The following is a 21,435-nucleotide window of genomic DNA, read 5'->3' as shown; positions in this document are numbered from 1 at the left end:
GATATAAAAGGATCCTTTGTGACAGAGGGTTTACAACTCTTCTGTGTTCTGCATTGGGAGGTCATCTAACTCAACCTGCATTTAGAGGGAGCCTGAATAGGTAACACATACCTGTTCCGCAAAACTGGAGGAAAAATGCCCAGACCTTTTTGTTCTTGAAGTGACCAAGAACCAAACTGCCTGATTTCAATGTCTTGTTTGGATTTTCACTAGCTTATTTGTGTGGTGAGATATATAATCTCTCTCATTTGTAGTTGTTTCTAGTTTGTAGACTTGGGATGATAAACATACTCTCAGGGAGTTTTTGTTAGTATTAAACTGAGTTAAACTGGATTATTTGTTTTTTGGGTGTGGAGTTTAATATGTTTGTTATAAATTTTGGATACCACTTTATCAGGTAGATCATTTGCAAATATATTCCCCATTCAGTAGGCTACCTTTTAGTTTTGTTGTTTCCTTTGCTATGCCGAAGCTTTTTAACTTGATGAAGTCCCAATAATTCATTTTTGCTTTTGTTTCCCTTGCCTTTGGCAACATGTCTAGTAAGAATTTGCTATGGTTGAGGTCGAAGAGCTTTCTGCCTGTGTTCTCATCTAGGATTTTGATGGTTTCCTGTCTCACATTTAAGTCCTTCATCCATTTTGAATTTATATTTGTGTACAGTGTAAGAAAGTGGTCCAGTTTTGTTCTACCACATGTTACTGTTCAGTTTTCTCAACGTCATTTGTTGAAGAGACATTTTTCCATTGGATATTCTTTCCTGCTTTGTCAAAGATTAGTGACCATATAGTTGTGGGTCCATTTCTGGTTTTTCTTTTCTGTTCCATTGATCAATGTATGTTTGCACCAGTATCAAACTGTCTTGATGACTACAGCTCTGTACTGTACCTTGAAGTCTGGAATCATGATGCTTCCAGCTTTGCTTTTCTTTCTCAGGGTTGCTTTAGATATTTGGGGTCTTTGTGGATCCATACAAATTTTAGGATTGTTTGATCTGGCTCTGTGAAAAATACTGTTGATATTTTGATAGAGATAGTGTTAAATGTGTAGACTGCTCTGGATAGTATAGACATTTTAACAATGTTTGTTCTTCCAATCAATGCATATGGAATGTCTTTCCATTTGTTTTGCGTCCTTTTCAATTTCTTTCAAGCATGTTCTATAGATTTCAGAGTGCAGATCTTTTACGTATCTGGTTAGGTTTATTCCTAGACATCTTATGGTTTTCAGTGCAATTATAAATGGGACTGATTCCTTGATTTTTCTTTCTGTGGCTTCATTACTGGTGCATAGAAATGCAACAAATTTCTGTACATTTATTTTATATCCTGTGACTCTGCTGAATTCATGTATTAGTTTTAACAATTCTTTTGATGGAGTCTTTTGGGTTTTCTACACAGAGTATCATGTCATCTGCAAATATTGAAAGCTGTATTTCTTCTTTGTCTGTTCAGATGGCTTTTATTTGTTTTTGTTGTCTGATTGCTGAGGCTAAGATTTCCAGGACTGTATTAAATAGTAATGGTGACAATGGATATCCCTGTCTTATTCCTTACTATAAAGGAAAAGCTCTCAGTTTTTCCCCATTGAGGATGATATTAGTTGTAGTTTTTTTTGTACATGGCCTTTATGCTATTGAGGCATGTTCCACCAAATAATTTAGTTAATAAATGAGCAGAAGACATGAATAGACTTTTTTTCAAAGAAGACATCCAGATGGCTAAGAGACACATGAAAAGATACTCAACATCACTCATCATTAGGGAAATACAAATCAAAACTACAATAAGCTATCACCTCACACTTGTCAGAATGGCTAAAATTAACAATTCAGGAAAACAGGTTTTGGTGAGGATGTGGGGAAAGGGGAATTCTCTTGCATTTGTTAGGAATGAAAACTGGTGCAGCTACTCTGGAAAACAGTATGGAGTTTTCTCAAAAAGTTAAAAATAGAACTACCCTATGATACCACAATTGTACTGCTAGATATTTACCCAAAAGATTCACAGATATGAAGGTGTATGAGCCTCTCAATATTTATAGTAGCATTATTAAAAATAGCCAAAATATATGTCCATCAACTGATGAATGGATAAAGAAGAAGTGGTTCCTATATACAATAGAATATTACTCAACCATCAATCTTGTCATTTGCAATGACATGGATGGAATTAGCATGTATTATACTAAGGGAAATAAGTCAGAAAGACAAATACCATATAATTTCACTCATATGTGGAATTTCAGAAACAACACGTGAACATATCAGAAGGGAAAAAAAGAGGGGGCAGGAAACAAATCATAAGATGCCTTTAATAATAGAGAACAAACTAAGGGGTGATGGAGGCATGTGGGTGGGGGATGTGCTAGATGGGTGATGGGTATTAAGAAGGGCTATTAAAAAGGGTTATTAAAAAATAAAATAGAAGGGCACTTGCTATGATGAGCACTGGGCATTGTATGTGAGTGATGAACCACTGAATTCTACTCTTGAAACAAATATTGCACTGTATGTTAACTAACCAGAATTTAAATAAAAATTTGAGAAAAAACTGAGTTAAAGTAAAAAGTGCTTAGAACAACACATAGTAAACAATGTATATAATAGTTATCAACATCATTATATAGATTATTATCTGGAAGTATAAAGGCCCCCTTGCATAGCTCAGTTATTGTCAAAATTATAGGGCCTGTGAAGTACTTTATCTATTACCTTTCATAGGGAAGTTTATCCCCTTTCCCCAACACACACACTCCATAATTCTGTTTAATTGAATTAATACTTAATAGACTGAGACAAAGATGAGTAACAAATGAATGAAGTGGTGTCTTAAAGTGATGAAATTTAAAAAAAAAATATTTCAACCTAAAATCCTATACCTTCAAAATCTGTATTTCAAAAATTAATGAGAAATAAAGACTTTCTTAAGCAAATAATAACTGAGAATTCTTTTTCAGCAGATCTAAATTACAATAAATCATAAGGGAGGTCGTCAGGCACAAAGAATATGATACTAAACAGAAATCTAAAATACAAAAGGAAATTAAGAGTAAAAAATGGAATAATTATTTTTAGTTATTAAGTTCATTTTTCCTTTATTTAACTTCTCTAAAAGATAAGAAAAATATATAAAGCAAAAATTGTAACAAGGTATTTTGCATTTCTAGTATACGAAAGTGTCCTAGGTGTTTAAAGGAGCTGCTTTTAATTAGGACCTTGGATTCTGTAAAGAAAGTCATTTTAGTTTTGACCCTTTTTTCCACAAGCAAGCACCCTAATGCCCTGGGCTACACACCAGTCCTCATGCCCTTTTTTCTTAACTCTCAGTGATGCTGCTACTGGCTCTGCCTTGGATTGTACTCTGACATGCTTGAGTAATAGTGAGGATAGTTGTGGATGTTGCACACACATCGGTGAGTTAACCACTATTTGAATGATGCTGCTTTTTAGAGTTTTCCTAAAGTACAACAGATTTTTGAAGTTTTAGGTAACTGGAAAATTTTAAGCTCTTGCACTTTTTAAAAAAGATTATTTATTTATTTATTTGAGATAGAGAGAGAGCAGAGTGAGTGAGAACAAGTTGAGGGGATGGGCAGAGAAGCAGACTCCTTGCTGAGCAGGGAACCTGATGCAGGGCTCAAGCCCAGGACCCTGGGATCATGACCTGAGCCCAAGGCAGATGCTTAACTGACTGAATCATCCAAGTGTCCTCAATTTTTGTGTATGAAAGTGTTTTGGAAAGGCTGAAACAAAGTGAAAACATACAAAATTAATCATTTTTGCTTTGCAAAATTATACAGAGGTGTCTGTTTACTATTTATTCTGTAATCCTCACTGTCTCTATAACTTCAATTTAAACTTGTATTTTTTTAATCATTGTAGGAATTCTATCTTCCACTATATCTTTGTACATTCTAACCAAGTTATTTGGAATGTTTGTGAGTTAGTTTCCATACCATCAAAATGTACTGCCACCAAAGACTGAAAAGAGAGAGTACTCTTTTTTGAGGGGTTGAGACAAATTGTTTAAAATTTTTCATAATTTGTGAGTAATAAAGAGACAGTTTGTATAATTTTTTAATAATGAATACTTATTTTGAAAACAAATTAAACAAACAAAAAGGGAATGAGCCACTAACAAGCACCACAACATAAATGAATTTCAAATGCATTATGCTAACATGCCTAATTATAATGTTTACACATATGATTCAATTTATATTTCAGCAAAAGGAAAATTGCAGATGCAGAAAACAGATCTGTAGTTTCCAGGGTTGGTGGGTGTAGAAATGGGTTGAATACAAGTAGGTACATGGTGACTTTTTGGGAGTGGTGGTAACACCTATCCCTTGATTGTGGTGCTAATTATAAGACTAAAAGTTTGTTATGACACTCAGAATTATTCACTAAAAGAATTTTACTATAATAAAGTTATAGTATAGTAAGTTATACCTTAATTGAAAAATTGAACAAAAAGCACATATGGAATATTCATGTGTATATAATATATCAGAATTAGAATTATAGGGGCGCCTGAGTGGCTCAGTGGTTTAAGCCACTGCCTTCGGCTCAGGTCATGATCTCAGGGTCCTGGGATCGAGCCCCGCATCAGGCTCTCTGCTCCGCGGGGAGCCTGCTTCCTCCTCTCTCTCTGCCTGCCTCTCTGCCTACTTGTGATCTCTCTCTCTGTCAAATAAATAAATAAAATCTTTAAAAAAAAAAAGAATTAGAATTATAAAATATTTTGCTTTATGGAACTTGATTTCTCACCCAAACATATGTCTTAAAAATAATATCGTATTAGTACACCCATATTTAGCCTGCAGTTACTAATTCTTTTATAATATGCAATAATTTATGTAACCATTCAAATACTAATACATATTGTTTATTTGCTACTGTGAACAGTTCTGCAATTAATATTCTTTTTTGAACTTTCCATACATGTGTATATTTCTAACATATGTACATAAGAGAAATTGACTGGTAATCTATACTCTGCTCAGAGATATTCAAATATTGCTCACCAAAAGGATTGTAGCAATTCAAAATTCCACAAACACTCTCCAAAAATGATCTTTATCCCTTCTCTTTGTTTAATATCTAACACTGTTATTTTTAAGATTACCATTTGGCTGACTACTTTATATTTTGTATTATTTTTATTTGTGTTTACCTTAACTATTGCACATGAAGTACACATATTGAACAATTTTACTTTCATTGTTATAAATTGCCTGAGCATCACCTTTGCCTGTGTGTGTGATTTGCCTTTTATTTATCAATGTCTGAGTGTTCTTTACATATTCTGTATGCTATTCATTTTCTCTGCTACACAATTTGTCTATTTGTGTTACAATTTTTCCATGGTCATTTACCATTTATTTGACTTCACAATTTCCTTTATAATTGATAATATCCTGACATAGTAATGTCTATGTTTACCCTTTCTTTATATGGTAACTTAGAAGGCAGTAAACTGTAGTTTGAACACAAAAGAATAATCAGTACCTATCTGTGATGCATTCTTTAATTCATAGTAGTTTTCCTTTTTACTTGTGGTTGTTTATAGACTCTTCATTATTCTATATTTATTGTATCAACTCCACAATAATTTAATTAATATAGACTTCTATGATCACAGTTTAATTTCCTTTTTATAAACATTGGAAACTTACCTCACAGTTTGATGTACAGCATGGTCCAGAACCACATCTTGCTGAGCTTTTCAGTTTACATGTATTAAAATCACAGCACTTCTTAAACTGACATTCCTAAAATTTCATAAGAAATATTATTGTAGTTCAACAATTTAGCAGCTCTTATGTATTAATCTTAGCTTCTATTTATACATTTTTGTGTTCAACTTTTCAAGTATACAATATATCAATGAAGCTTTATTACTTTATTACTTCTAGAATGTCCAAAAGAACATATAAGAACTAAATAACATCTAAAATAGTAGTTGATCTTGGGGCACCTGGGTGGTTCAGAGGGTTAAAGCCTCTGCCTTCGGCTCAGGTCATGATCCCAGGGTCCTGGGATCAAGCCCCACATCGGGCTCTCTCCTTAGTGGGGAGCCTGCTTCCTCCTCTCTCTCTCTGCCTGCTTCTCTGCCTACTTGTGATCTCTCTCTGTCGAATAAATAAATAAAATCTTAAAAAAAATAAAATAAAATAGTAGTTGACCAGTGACATTTATTACTTAAAATCATTGGTGACTAATGCATAAATTACCAAAATGGAAATATATCTTTGAGGAAGGAACATGTGAGTTTTCAAGAGAAAAACTTCCCCAATTGTCTTCTTAGTGTTTTATTTATTCCAGGTTCATTTTGAGAATAAAGCTAGAGTTAGACAATAGTTACAACTAAAATACATTTGATTTAATAATTATGTGTTATGTTTTAGTATAATGAAATTAACAAAAAGGGATATGTTAATAATATTTTTATTTTTAATATTTCTTGTTTTAAAGATTTATTTATTTGACAGAGAAATAGTGAGCAAGAGAGAGAGCACAAGCAGTGGGAGCAGCAAGCAGAGGGAGAGGGAGAAGCAGGCTCCCATTGAGCAGGGTAGCTCAATGTGTAGCAGGGCTAGGTCCCAGGACTCTGGGATCATGACCTGGGCTTAAAGCAGACACTTAAGGGGCTAATCCACCCAGGTGCCCCTATGTATTTTTACAAGTTAAATGACAGTCAGTTGTTATTCAAATGGAGTAATAATTTAAATAATAAACTAAATATTGTTTCTATGTAAATAAATTGCATTTATATAATTTTTTAATATTTTTGTATTCTTAACACTTTAAAAAAGTCAAACATTTCTGTTTACTCAAAAAACTAGTTTCAAAGATCTTGTCCTTTAACATAAAGGTAAGATTCTTCTTTATTTCTAATTTTCCATTTGTTTCTGCTTTTTTATGTCTAAAGACATGAAACATCAATAGTCAGTCAACCAGTCAAATCAATGTCAATAGGAATGTATTTATAAATATTCTCATGCTAGAAATAATACAGAAAATATAGAGTAAAAGCTGAAGATGTTGCTATACTTCCCAGATTATCCAGAGGTAGCTTCAATATCCTTATTAGTGTGTGTGTGTGTGTGTGTGTGTGTGTGAGTGTGTGTGTGTTCTTTCATGGACAGTAAGTGAAGATCCTCGCCCAACTGTATTTATCAATACTAATTATGACAAAATGTGTTTAACTTACAATGAGTTAGTGGGGAAATTGTGTCTCATTTTTTAAATCATTTCTCTAATTACTAGTGAATGTGAGCATGAATTTTCATTTTGTACATTATGAATTAAATGATCATTTCTTTTGACCACTTTGAGTATTTTGTTTTTCCTTCTTTTCCCCACTAACTAGTGGGAAAAGCTTTTATATAATATCCAGTTATCATTTCTCTCTTCTGTATGTTTATAACATTTCTTTGAAGTCTATTGTTTGTCTTGTTAATGGTGCCTGTCATTTTGTGAAATTTGTAATGTTCTTTCTTTATGATTATGGGGTTTTATGTCTCTTTACCAAGACCTCCATTATGCAAAGACTATTATCAATACTTTATTGTACCTTTGTTTTTATTTAAAACTTACAGATTTATTTTTTCTGAAATGTATGTCTATATTTTGTGGGATATTTGCTCAAATATGTATTACTTGTCATTATATTTGTCTATGCAAGAACAAATGTACACTCCACATGTATAGGTGGGTGTGCAAAATGGAACTTCATTTTATAAAATTAGGGATATTTATGAAGATATAGATGTCCACGTCATTCTGCCAAAGACTACCTGGAACACATCTGTAGTTCAACAAATTGGATTTATTACTAGTGTCAGCAAAGGAGAACACACATTCTGAGAAACTGTGGTACTCCTCAGTGACAGGGTATAATTACAGAATTTGGGCTTGTGTTGGGTAATTTGGGGCATATAAGGAATCTGGGCTTTGTAAGATTAGATGCACTTTTAAAAAAATCATATTATATAAGATCTATATTGATATCCCCTACAGTAATGTCTTAGTTACTGTTATTGCTGGCTTTTTTTATTAGTGTTATTAGGGGCATTTCTAGTTATCTATTTATTCAAACAACTTACATTTGGTTGCAGGATGCTTGGATGCAGAGTCTGTGAGAATCTGGGGTCCATTGAACCTACTGTAAGATAGCCTTTTTCTTTTCTTTTCTTTTTAGTTTGTTTTTTGTTTGTTTTTTGGTGTTTTGTTTTGTTTTGTTTTGTTTTGGATTATTTTATGTTTATTTATTTATTTATTTATTTAAAATTTTTCGGGTATCACCTGGATTCTCTATACCTTCACTTTATTCATGATGATGTTTTGGGTCCTCTCATGTGAATACCAGTGAAGATTCTGTATTGAATCCTCCTACAATGATCTGGGTATTCTCCATTCCCCAGTGGATAGGTGTTTCAGTAAAAGACTATGGGACACTGTTGGGAGAGGGGAATGACTGAGGAAATTGCTGCTTTCTGTCCTCACTGGAGCATTGTAGGATTTCATCCTCTACCTGAGCAATGAGCTCAAGCTCTAAGACTGATTTGGGTTTGAAAATGTAGTGAGAGATTAGCAAAAGCTTTGTAGCAATTGGCATCAATCCGCTCACTTTTTCTTTTACACCAAGAAATATGATAATTAACTACCCAAATCCTTCTTAACTATCAGTATAAATCCATGCAGTTCAAAACCAGTAATTGCCATCTGTGTCTTTCTTCCCTTTATGCTAACTTCATCCATTTTGGCTGTTATTGTTAAGCACTGTCACTTGGCCTCTGCTATTTGGTATTCAGTGATTCCTAATGACACCAGGGTGCCCAGTACAGTAAGGGCACTTTCAGCCACCAACTGTTGACAATAAAAGAAAGCTACCACTGAGATTTTCAACAATATTACTACCTCCTTAGTAGTGGATTTTTTCATTGCCTTAGTGAAAGCAATATCCTGTGAGGCATCTGAATAATTGGGTGGTGGATTTGTATTCTTATATTTGATTATAGTATGACCACTATTCTGAGCTTTTGACCCCTTCTATATTTCTCTATTAAGGTAGTTCTTGCAACTAAAAAAATAAATAAAAATAAAGAAGAAAGAAAGATCTGAGATAAACGGAAAACCTACACACACACACACACACACACAGACACACACACACACACACACACACACTTTTGGGAATAGTGGGGATTAAGAAAACTTGTAGAGATTTAATGTTATATAAACAAATGGTCAGTTCTTTTTGTAGGTGGATAAGAAATTCATGTAATGGCTGGGGGACTAATCAGTAAATTTTATTTTATTTAAATAGTGGGGAATTGCAAAATATTACATAATAATGATATTAGATTAAATATGTGGACTTATCTGTTAAGAATATTGTACAGAGAGTGTTTTGTATAGGACTGTGGTAGAATGGATAACTATTTTTAGAAGTGAGGAAACAGAACAGGTTTTGATCATCCCAAAACTTCGAAATGCAAGAAAGCTTGAGGATTAAGAAAAATCTACTATAATTTTTCACCATTCTTGTAACAAAAAGAAATGGGGAAATTTGAACCAAATTCAGGGAAAGTTTGTAGAGAAAACAGACTGGGGTCACATGAGTTAGGAAATTGAGGATAAAAAGCCAAGAACTTAACCTTATATGCAAAACCTCTTTGCTGGTATACTTGGGAACAGTATATGCAAACCAAGTTTTCATGAGTCATTCGTTTTCTCAGTTGGAGAGGGATGGAAAAGCAATTCATACACCCTATCTTACACTCATTTTCATATCTAAGTTTTATATTAAAGACATAATTGCATATATTATCTCCTATATGCCATGACAACTTCTTATTAGAAACACAAGAAATTGTGCTCAAATTCCAATTTTTTTACTTACCTCTTGGCTGCCACAGTCACATTCTTCATTAGGTTCCAACATCCCATTACCACATACTGATTGATTTTGATATAATGGTTGCAAATTTGAAAAGTTCTGAAGACATTTAGTCTCAAATTTTGAAACAAAATATCTATAGTCATACATGCTACAGTTGCTAAATATCTTTATACCACTGGAACCCCTACAATGAAATAATAATTCTCAGGTAAATCCTCAGGCTACTAGAACTCCACCTAAACAATACTCCCATATATAATGACATAAATTGCAAGATGGCAAATGAAAAACTTTTACCTGAGCAGAGATGAAGACAAGCATGATTTAAAATGCCATCAAAAATATATCTTTCCAGGAAAGCAATAAAGTGTAATGGTTAGATAGCTACCTATCTATCATCTATTATCTATCATCTATCTTTCTGTCTACCTAATATGTTCTTCTCTCATATAGCCAAAACTTCCCTCCCTCATTTCAGTTAGATGTCTACTCAAATGTAAACTTCCAAAAAGGTTTTTCTTGACATTATATAAAATTGTGTCCCCTCCCCCATTCTACTTCCACTGTTAATATTTATTATTCCACATGGTACTTTTGCATCATGTAAAAATAAGCTCATCTGTAGTTTTTAAATTTTTTTATGCAACTTAAATTTAACACTAAAATGTAAGTTCCATTAAGGTCTTCATTTTCATGTTCACTGCTATATTTTTAGTGGAATATCTAAAAAATATGTCTAATGGATCTCCACTGGACATTTTGAATATACTATGTACATTACTGACTACTGGTCTTCTCAGCCAAGACTGTACCATCCACTATTCTCAGTACCAGGCAACTCTATTCTTTTGGTTTCTCAAGCTGATAACATTGCTGTAAACCCTGGACTCTTTTCTCTTATATATATCCTTTATTAATACACATGCATGTAAATGAATATAACATATACAGTTAGTAATTTTCATGTTGACTGAATGTTGGAATGATAATATTTTTATATACTGAGTTAAATAAAATATATTATTAAAATGCATTATTGCAGCTAACTTCATCTGATTTTAAAAATGTTTTAATGCAACTACTAAAAAAGTTAAAATTACATATGTGGGTCACATTTTATTTCTATTGCCAGTCTAAGCAATCATGTCTGAAACAATAACTCCAGAACAGTCATAGCTGAGCCTCCAAGGAATAAATGTATAGCTGCTAATGTTTTGGAGTTGGTAAAGTGAGGAAAAAGGAATGCTTTAGCTTTCACTGACTTAGCCATTTGTAATGGAATAAATAGGGGAAAGTGGGAAGAATGCCACAAGGAATAATATAATTTAAGCAATTTTCAATTACTTATAGCTACTTTGTTTCAATAGGTATCAGTGTCACTCCACTTTTGCAGGCCATTCTCAGGCAAAAAGTTACAAATTTTGAGTACCGATATTTCTTATACAAAATTAATTTAAAAATAGAGACTTAGATGAATCACTGAATTCTAATCCTGAAACCAATATTGCACTCTATGTTAATTAACTAGAATTTAAATAAAAATTCAAAAATAAAAAATAGAAACATTATCTTTTACTTGGGTCACATGTTTTTGAGTAAAAATTGGAAGTATTAATTAGAACTTGGAACATTTGTATAACTGTGTACAAAGCAATTTATTTTTATAATCTTTGCTTAAAAGATGGCCATGAAAAGGAAGAAATTAATGTGTTCGCCTAAGTATATAGAATTTTAATAGACTAAGACATTTCAAAGTAAATATTAATTAATTTACTTTTTGTGGAGAAGATTAAAACCCAGGTCTAAAGACAACTATAAAATAAGTCGAGGTAAGGCAGCAGCCTCAAAGTATTTTAATTTCTAATCCCAAACTCCAAGAGCAGGCTACGAAAAATTGAAATAATTATTTTAGGGGAACATAGCTTTTCCTGCAATCCTAACTCTCTTTGAATCCCATGGATATTAACTTGGCAAAAGCTCAACTATTTACTTTCTTTATATATACACTTTGGTGGCTGAAATTATACGGACTAAAATAAATAACATGTTGTTTGAATTCACATTGCATTTGTAATCACTAATATTAAGTATATCTTCAAAAGGCCCTACAATCCTACCATACTTTTTTTAAAAAATTTATTTTATTTTATTTTAATTTGTGTGTGTGTTCCAAAATTCATTGTTTATGCACCACATCCAGTGCTCCATGCAATATGTGCCCTTGTTAATACCCACCACCGGGCTCACCCATCCCCTGACCCCCTTCCCCTCCAAAACCATCAGTTTGTTTCTCAGAGCCCACAGTCTCTCTCCAACACAAGTGTTTCACATATTTTATCCAAACTTTTATACTCCTTACTAGAAGAAATTGTCCTCATCTTTATAACTCAGTTAACCAAACTACCTAAATCTTTATCTCTTTACTCTGCTAACTTCTTATCACAATAATTGAATATACTCAGCTCCAAAAAAAGTCAGCCTCTATACTCATGCACTAAATTCTATCCTCTCTAATTTACTCAATGATTTTGTTTTTAAGTCTTCATTATATCCAACATCATCATCTTTTCCTTCTCTTCTCTTTATTTGTTTTGGCCTATAGATAATATGTAGTTTCTCCCATCCTAATAAATTTTTAATGTTGTTTTTCTAATTGCATACTGATACTGTTGATATATGTGGGTAGTCATCATAATATCTGTAAACAGGGGCAATTTTTTTTCCTCTGCAAACCTTTTCTCCTTTTACTATCTCTTTAAAATTCTAACCAAAGCTGCCAGTACTATATTACTAAGGGTAATTTTAGATATGTTTGCTTTGAATGCAATATACTACAACAACCAAAACAATAGCACCATGCTTATATAAAATTTCACAGTCTTCATAAATCTTAAAAATTTCTCTCTAATTCCCTCAAGTGAGCATTTCTTAATCATGTCATTTACCACTTTCCTAGAGTCATATCACTTAGACATATGTGTTAGTGTGATATCTCTTTTGGCACAACACACTTTCCAATTTTGACATGGCGTTGAATATAAAGAATAAAAAAAAATCACATCTTGTAAACAACTTCACAAACATATATGTGAAATTAATTAAGAAGAAAAAAGTCTTACACTGCTTTAGGATTCATTATGCATGTAGCTCTTGGACAAGAACAGTTATTAATATCATCATATGTTAATCCCATTTTGAGTCCAAGTAGTTGAGCTATAATAACAGAAAATCCCTCCAAAGTTATTGCATCTGGATACTAAAATAAAGAAGATTGAAAGGAAAACCATCATACAAGTAGTTAACAAATAAAGTAATAAAATATTTTGTTTCTGTAAAATTTTATATTTTAATACTTCTTATGAAGTGTATTTTACAATATGTTATTTTGATATGTCATTGATAAGACTATCCATACTGAGTAATTGACTAAGAACCAAGCAACAGTGTAAAGAATGATCAAGCAAGAAGTATTCTCTGGTTTAATATTTAACATACTCAAATTGTATAGCCATAGTATTTCTGATACAATCAACAAAACACATTAATATTCTCATTAAATAAGTTCACCGAATTAACAAATCTTAATTCAGTATACACATGTGTCAAGCACGTTAAAAGAAGATGAAAATGTAGTGGCATGCATGAAGAAATGGACTTTATTCACACTGGGAGCTTCCATTATGGAAGGGGAGAAAGAAAATAAACTAGCGACTTGAAACAAATTTCCCAAATACAAAGAGATCATGAAAAGTGTTCTAAAGAAAATGAAGTGTTCCAATAGAGAATTTTGAGAAGGGGTATAGCTACTTAATATTTGTGAATTAGTATTTCAGCTTAGGTGTATCATTTAGGAAATAACTCAGCAATATAAATGAAGTAAGATGCTTGTATTGGAGCTCAATAAAATGTTATGGTATAAACTCTCATCACTGTTGCTCAACATAGTACTGGAAGTCCTAGCAACAACAATCAGAAAACACAAAGAAATAAAAGGCATTCAGATTGGCAAAGAAGAAGTCAAACTCTCTCTTCACAGATGACATGTTACTTTATATGGAAAACCCAAAAGACTCCACCCCCAAACTTTTAGAACTCATACAGCAATTCAGTAATGTGACAGGATACAAAATCAATGCACAGAAATCAGTTGTTTTCTTATACATGAACAATGAAAATATAGAAAGGGAAATTAGAGAATTGATTCCATTTACTATAGCTCCAAGAACCATAAGATACCTGGGAATAAACCTAACCAAAGAGGTAAAGGATCTATATTCAAGGAACTACAGAAAACTCATGAAAGAAATTGAAGAAGACACAAAAAAAGGGAAAGGGGTTCCCATGTTCATGGATCGGAAGAATAAACATTGTTAAAATGTCTATACTGCCCAGAGCAATCTATACTTTCAATGTCATCCCGATCAAAATTCCACTGGCATTTTTCAAAGTGCTGGAACAATCCTAAAATTTGTATGGAACCAGAAGAGAACCCGAATCACTAAGGAAATGTTGAAAAAGAAAAAGCTGTGAGCATCATGTTGCCTGATTTCAAGCTTTACTACAATGCTGTGATCAAGACAGGATGGTGCTAGCACAAAAACAGACACATAGACCAATGGACTAGAGTAGACGTCCAGATATGGACCCTCAGACCCTCAACGCTATGGTCAGCTAATCTTTGAGAAAGCAGAAAAAAATAACCAGTAGAAAAAAAGACAGTCTCTTCAATAAATGGTGCTGGGAAAATTGGTCAGCTATGTATAGAAGAATGAAACCTGACCATTCTCTTACACCATACACAAAGATAAACTCAAAATGGATAAAAGACCTCAACATGAGGGCAGGTTGGTGGGATGGAAGAAGATGAACAAAATAGATAAAAAAAGATGAAGAGTGCACATATCTTGATGAGCACTGAGAAATGTGCAGAATTGTTGAATCATTATAGTGTAGACCTGAAACTAACATAGCACTGCATGTTAATTACACTTAGTAAACACAAACAAAAAACAAAAAGATGTAAATTGGGACTACATAAAACTAAAATGTTTCTTCATAACAAAGGAAAAAGAAATCAACAGAATGAAAAAACAACTTATGCAATTGAAGAAAATATTTGCAAACCATATATCCAATAAGTAATTATATAACAAATATATAAGGAGCTCAGAACTCAATAGCAAAACACCAAATAACTGAACTGAAAAACAGGCAAAGGACTTGAATAGACATTTTTTCCAAATCATACATACAAATGGTCAGGTTTATGAAAAGATGCTAAACATCACTAGCCATCAGAGGAATGCAAATCAAACCCACCATGAGATAATACCTCAGAGCAGGTAAGATAGCTAATTATCTTAAGGACAAGAGATAACAAACGTTGGTTAGGATGTGGAGAAAAGCTCTTGATGGGAATGTAAATTGGTATGGTCATTATGAAAAATAGCATGGGGGTTCCTCAAAAAACTCAAAATAGGATTACCATATGACCCAGCAATCCTACTTCTGGCTATATTACCAAAATAAGTGAAATCACTATCTGTACCCAACGTTAATAGCAACATTATTCATAATAGCCAAGTTTTGGCAGCAACATCAATATCCATCAATAGATGAATGAATAAAGAAAATGTAGTGTATCTATACAACGAAGTATTATTCAGTCATAGAAAAGAATTGAAAAAAGAAAAAAAAAAAGAAAAGATAATCCTTCCATTTGCAACAACATAGATGACCAGGAGTGCATTATTCTAAATAAAATGAGAAAGACAAATATGTTTGCTATCACATACATATGATAACTCTAAACTAATTCATAATTATGTATTATATATTTGAAATTTGTTAGGAGAGTACATCTTAAGCATTCTCATAAAATGTAACTATGTGAGTTGATGAATATATTAATTTGATATGGGAATTGTTTCATAATGTAAATATATCAAATTTTCACATTATGAATTATAGCTCCCATAGTTATATTAGATCCTCAGAACGTATTCATCTTATAACTGGTGGTTTGTATCCTTTGGCCAACATCTCCCCATTTCCCCCGTCCCCTAGCTGCTAACAACTACAGTTCTACTCTGTGTTTCCATAGTTTGACTTTTTTTAAAAGTTATAGCACTGAGTGTTTTATGTAGTGCTGACTCACTATATTATACACTTGAAACTAGTATTACATCATATAGTAACTAACTGGAATATTACTAAAAACTTAAAAACAAACAAACAAACATCAGAAGCTAACATTACTAGTTGGGAGTCCATGCCCAAAGGAAATACCTATAAACAGTGACAATATTTGTGACTTTCAGCCTAAGGCCAGGCATAATAGACATGGCAAGTGGGTTCACAGGCTATTAATGAAAAAAAAATTGATACTCCAGGTCAGGAAATTAAGTATCTGACATGAAGAAATGGTGGCTGCTGTGTGGATATACAAAAGGGAAGACTTTAGAAAAAGAATCCTCAAAATTCCATCTCCCACATTTCTGGCTGACTCCTCAAACATTCATACATGTTTGTGCCTCAGCACTGAACTTAGCTAACGACTAAAGAGCTCAACTGAGTCCAGAGTCATAGTCTGTTGTCTACAGTTGCCATTCTGAATTTAACCAAGAGTATTGCATGATAAAAGAAACAAAAAAATCAATACTCATCAGAGAAAAACAATAGAATCCAGACTCTCTAATAGCATATATAATATCCATAATGTCAAATATCTTTCAATGCCTTGAAAACTAAATTAGGAAGTAAACAATGGCTCATAGAACTGATCTAGAATGTGTTTTTAAAAACAAAACTTTCTTGGGGTGCCTGGGTGGCTCAGTAGTTTAAGCCTCTGCCTTCAGCTCAGGTCATGATCTCAGGGTCCTGGGATTGAGCCCCGAATTGGGCTCTCTGCTCAACGGAGAGCCTGCTTCCCCCTCTCTCTCTGCCTGCCTCTCTGCCTACTTGTGATCTCTCTCTCTGTCAAATAAATAAATAAATTCTTTAAAAAAATAAAAAAAATAAAAACAAAACTTTCTTCTGAAATGGAGGATTTAAATAGGAATTAGTCTCATAACATATTTCTCAGAAATATCCTGGATGTAGTGAAAAATTGCTTATCATATCAAGAACGAGAAATCGCTCAACTGAAATGAGAAAACATAATTGACAGACAGCAAAACCAAGATAAAATCCTTCATAAATTATCATAAAAATACTTTAAAAAGTAGTTATAAAATCTCTAAAACAAATAAAAACAAAGTTTCAACAAAGAAATATATAAGAAAACAAAAAATGACATTTATAAAACAGAAAATAGAGAAATCATAAATAAATAATAAATTCTGAGTAGGTGGACTTAGTTGCAAAATGGAGATGTTAGAATGAGTGAATTTAAGGACTAATTCATATAAATTATCTAATCTGAACAAGAGAGAAAAAATATTTTTTTATAAAATTAACAGAGATACAGGAAGCAGTGGAACAGTGGCAAAAGATCAAACATCAATGCTGTTAGTGTCCCAGAAGGGGAGAAAGGGGGCAGAACTGAAAAATATTTGGAGGAAAATGGCTAAAATGTCCCCAATTTCTAACAATATAAACTAAAACAATCATGGCAGACACATCATGATTAAATAGCTGGAGAAAATATTTAAATCCTGAAATCAGCCAATGAAAACCAACACTTTGTTTATAGAGGAGTAATGATTCATAAACAGAGAATTCAGAAATTATGATGCACAGAGGATATAGCGAAATATTTTTCAAGTGCTAAAAGAAAAAAATGTCAATCCACAACTTTAATCCTGAAAATATATCCCTCAAGAATGAAGATGAAATGAAGACATTCTGAAATGATGGAAAATTAAGATATTATGCTTTCCAAAAAAAATGACTGAAGAATTTTTGGAAGTTAAAAAGAAATTGATAATAAAGGAAAAAGTGTAACATCAGGGATGAATGAAGAGGAAGAAAATGGAAAAATATAATAAACTTTCACTCCACTTGATTTTTTAAAAAATTTTGTTTTGCGGTTGAAAATAAAATGTTAATTTGTGTGATATAGCTTTAAATGTATTTAAAAGTAATATTTAAGTAAGCTACATAATTACTCATTTTATGTTTATATGATATGATTTGAGACCTAAAAGATGGTGTTAACATTTCTACATTCTATTTGAAGTGGTAAACTCTATACACACATTTTTGTGTGTGTGCATGTGTGTATATGTGTTTGCACTCTCACTATATAAGACAGTAAAAGACTTTTCCAAAGAAAATCTGGTGGTATCACAATTCCGGACTTCAAGCTCTATTACAAAGATGTAATCATCCAGACAGTATGGCACTGGCACAAAAATAGACACATAGATCAATGTAACAGAATAGAGAACCCTGAAATGTACTCTCAGCTCTATGGTCGAGTAGTCTTGAACAAAGCAGGAAAAAATATTCAATGGAAAAAAGGGTTTCTTCAGCAAATGGTATTGGGAAAATTGGACAGCCACATGCAGAATGAAACTGGACCATTTTCTTACACTGTACACGAAAATAAATGCAAAATGGATGAAAGACCTAAATATAAGATAGAACCCCATCAAAATCCTAGAGGAGAACACAGGCAGCAAATTCTTTGACCTAGGCCACAGCAACTTCTTGCTAGTCATGTCTCCAAAGGCAAGGGAAACAAAAGTAAAAATTAACTATTGGGACTTCATCAGGATAAAATGCACAGAAAAGAAAATATTCAACAAAACCAAAAGAAAACCTACAGAATGGGAGGAGATATTTGCAAATGTCTCATCAGATCAAGGGCTAGAATATAAAATCTGTAAAGAACTTTACAAATGTAATCCTATGGACATTGTAATCCTTCTTTAAATGTTTGGTAGAATTCCCCCGGGAATCCATCCAGCTCTGGACTCTTATTTTGGGGGAGATTTTGATACTGATTTAATTTCTTTGCTGGTCATCAGTATGTTCAGGTTCTCTATTCTTCCTGTTTCAGTTTTTGTAGTTTATATGTTTCTAGGAACACATCCCTTTCTTCCAGATTGCCTAATATGTTGGGATATATTGCTCATAATATTATTTTATAATTGTTTACGTTTCTTTGGTATTGGTTGTGATCTCCCTCTTTCATTCATTATTTTATTTGGTTCCTTTCTCTCTCTCTCTCTCTCTCTCTCTCTCTCTCTTTCCTTTTCTTTCCTTTTTTTTTTTTTTTTGATATGTCTGGCTGGGAGCTTATCAATTTTATTAATTCTTTTGAAGAACCAGTTCCTGGTTTCATTGATTTGTTATTTTTTTTTTAATTTCTGTATCATTGATTTCTGTTCTAGTCTTTATTATGTATCTTCTCATGCTGGATTTAAGTATTATTTGCTGTTCTTTTTCCAGATCCTTTAGGTATGCATTTAGTTTGTGTATTTGAGGCTTTTACTGTTTCTTGAGAAAGGCCTGTATTGCTATATACTTCCCTCCTAGGACCACCTTAGCTGCATCCAAAAGGTTCTGAACAGTTGTATTTTCTTTCTCTTTTAATTTTCTTTAATTTTTTTTTATTAAAGGTTATTATTTATTTGACAGAGATATAGAGAGAGAGGTCAGGAGTGAGGAGGAGAGGGAGAAGCAGGCTCTCCACCCATAAGGGAGGGATCAAGCCCCATGTTGGGCTTGATCTCAGGACCCTGAGATTATGACCCAAGGTGGAGGCATATGCTTAACTGACTGAGCCACCCAGGCATACCCAGTTGTATTTTAATTTTCATTTGTTTCCATGAATTTTTAAAATTCCTTAGTTTCCTGGTTGACCCATTAATTCTTTGGTAGAATGCTCATTAACCTCCATATATTTGTGTTCTCAATTTTTTTTTCTTGTGATTGAGTTCAAGTTTTAAAGCACTGTGGTCTGAAAATATGCAAGGAATAATCCCAATCTTTTAGTATGAGTTGAGACCTGATCTGTGAGCCAGTATGTGACCTATTCTGGAGAATATCCCACATTCACTTGAGAAGTATGTGTTCTGTTGCTTTAGGATGAAATGCTCTGAATATACCTGTGAAATCCATCTGGTCCAGTGTGTTATTCAAAGCCTGTTTCCTTGTTGATTTTCTGCTTAGATGATCCATCCACTGCATGGCTATTCAAGTCCCCTACTAGTTTTATATTATTATTAATGTATTTATTTAATTTTGTTATTAATTCATTTATATATATGGGTGCTCCCAAGTTAGGGACATAAATATTTACAATTACTAGATCTTCTTTTTGGATAGACCCTTTTATTATGATATAGTGTCCCTCTTCATGTCTTATTACAGTCTTTGGTTTAAAATCTAGTTTGTCTGGGAGGAGGAGTCAAGATGGCAGAGAAGTAGCAGGCTGAGATGACATCAGGTAGCAAAAGATCAGCTAGATAGCTTATCAAACCATTCCAAACACCTACAAATCCAAAAGGAGATCGAAGAGAAGAAGATCAGCAATTCTAGAAACAGAAAATCGACAACGTTCTGAAAGGTAGGACCTGCGGAGAAGTGAATCCAAAGTGAGGGGAAGAAAGACTACGGAGGGAGGGGCCAGCTCCCAGCAAGTGGCAGAGCAAGGGAGCACAAAATCAGAACTTTTAAAAGTCTTCTCCACTGAGAGACATCACTCCAGAGGTTAAGCCGGGGGGAGGCCCACGTGGGGACAGCATGGTCTCAGGTCCCACGGGGTCACAGAAGGATCAGGGCTGTCTGAGTGTTGCAGAGCTTGCAGGAATTAGAGTGGGGAATCCAGCTACAAAGACAGAGCTGAGGAGTGAGCTCTCAATTTGGGATTACCTTAAACTGTGATCTGTGGCACAGTTAGGCCACTGCTCTGTGAGCAGATACCCCACAAGATCCGGGGAGACCCCCCTGGAAGAGCGCAGGGATCTGTTGGGTTTGGAGACTCCAGGCAGGGCTGTGTGCAGAGACAGAGATGCTTGGTCACAGGCTGGGTGAGCTCAGAGCATGGCCAGAGACCAGGGAGAGGGGAGTGATTGAGCGCTTTTTTCCAAGGGCGCACTGAGGAGCGGGGATCCGAACTCTTGACTCCTCCAGGCTAGAGATTGGGAGGACACCAATTTCATTCCCATCCTCTGGAACTCTATGGAATGTGTTCAGAGAACAAAAGCTCCCGAAAGTGAACCCGAGTGGATTACTTAGCCTGGGTCCTGGTAAGGGCGGAGCAATCCCGCCTCTGGCAAAAACACTTGAGAATCATGACAACCGGCCCCTCCCCCAAAAGATCAGCAAGAAATCCAGCCAAGAACAAGTTCACTTACCAAGAAGAACAGTGGAATTCCAGAGGAAGAGAAAGCAAAGCAAGGAATTCATACTTTCTCCCCATGACTCTTTCTTTAGTCTTGCAAAGTTAATAAATTTTTTTAATTTTATTTTTTTCTTCTTCTAAATTTTTTAACTTTTACTTTTTCATCTTTAAATGTTTTTTAACTAGTTTATCTTAAAATACCTCTCATAAAAAATCTTTTTTGACTCTTCA

General features: G+C 33.6%; 1 protein-coding gene across 1 annotated transcript in view; it reads right to left on the bottom strand.

The window, feature by feature from the left end:
• ADAM18 (ADAM metallopeptidase domain 18) overlaps window positions 1–21,435 on the bottom strand; it is a 175,872-nt gene that overhangs the window by 89,294 nt on the left and 65,143 nt on the right. Inside the window, exons 11-13 of the mRNA XM_045997442.1 lie at window positions 13,031–13,167; window positions 9,912–10,095; window positions 5,680–5,775 (exon numbers count right to left, since the gene is read on the bottom strand). Of these exons, the coding sequence (XP_045853398.1) occupies window positions 5,680–5,775; window positions 9,912–10,095; window positions 13,031–13,167 (417 nt within the window). The remainder of the gene's footprint in view (window positions 1–5,679; window positions 5,776–9,911; window positions 10,096–13,030; window positions 13,168–21,435) is intronic.

This window comes from Meles meles, chromosome 2, assembly GCF_922984935.1.
Source record: "Meles meles chromosome 2, mMelMel3.1 paternal haplotype, whole genome shotgun sequence".
NCBI lineage: Eukaryota > Metazoa > Chordata > Mammalia > Carnivora > Mustelidae > Meles > Meles meles.
This window is presented reverse-complemented; position numbering and strand designations above follow the sequence as displayed.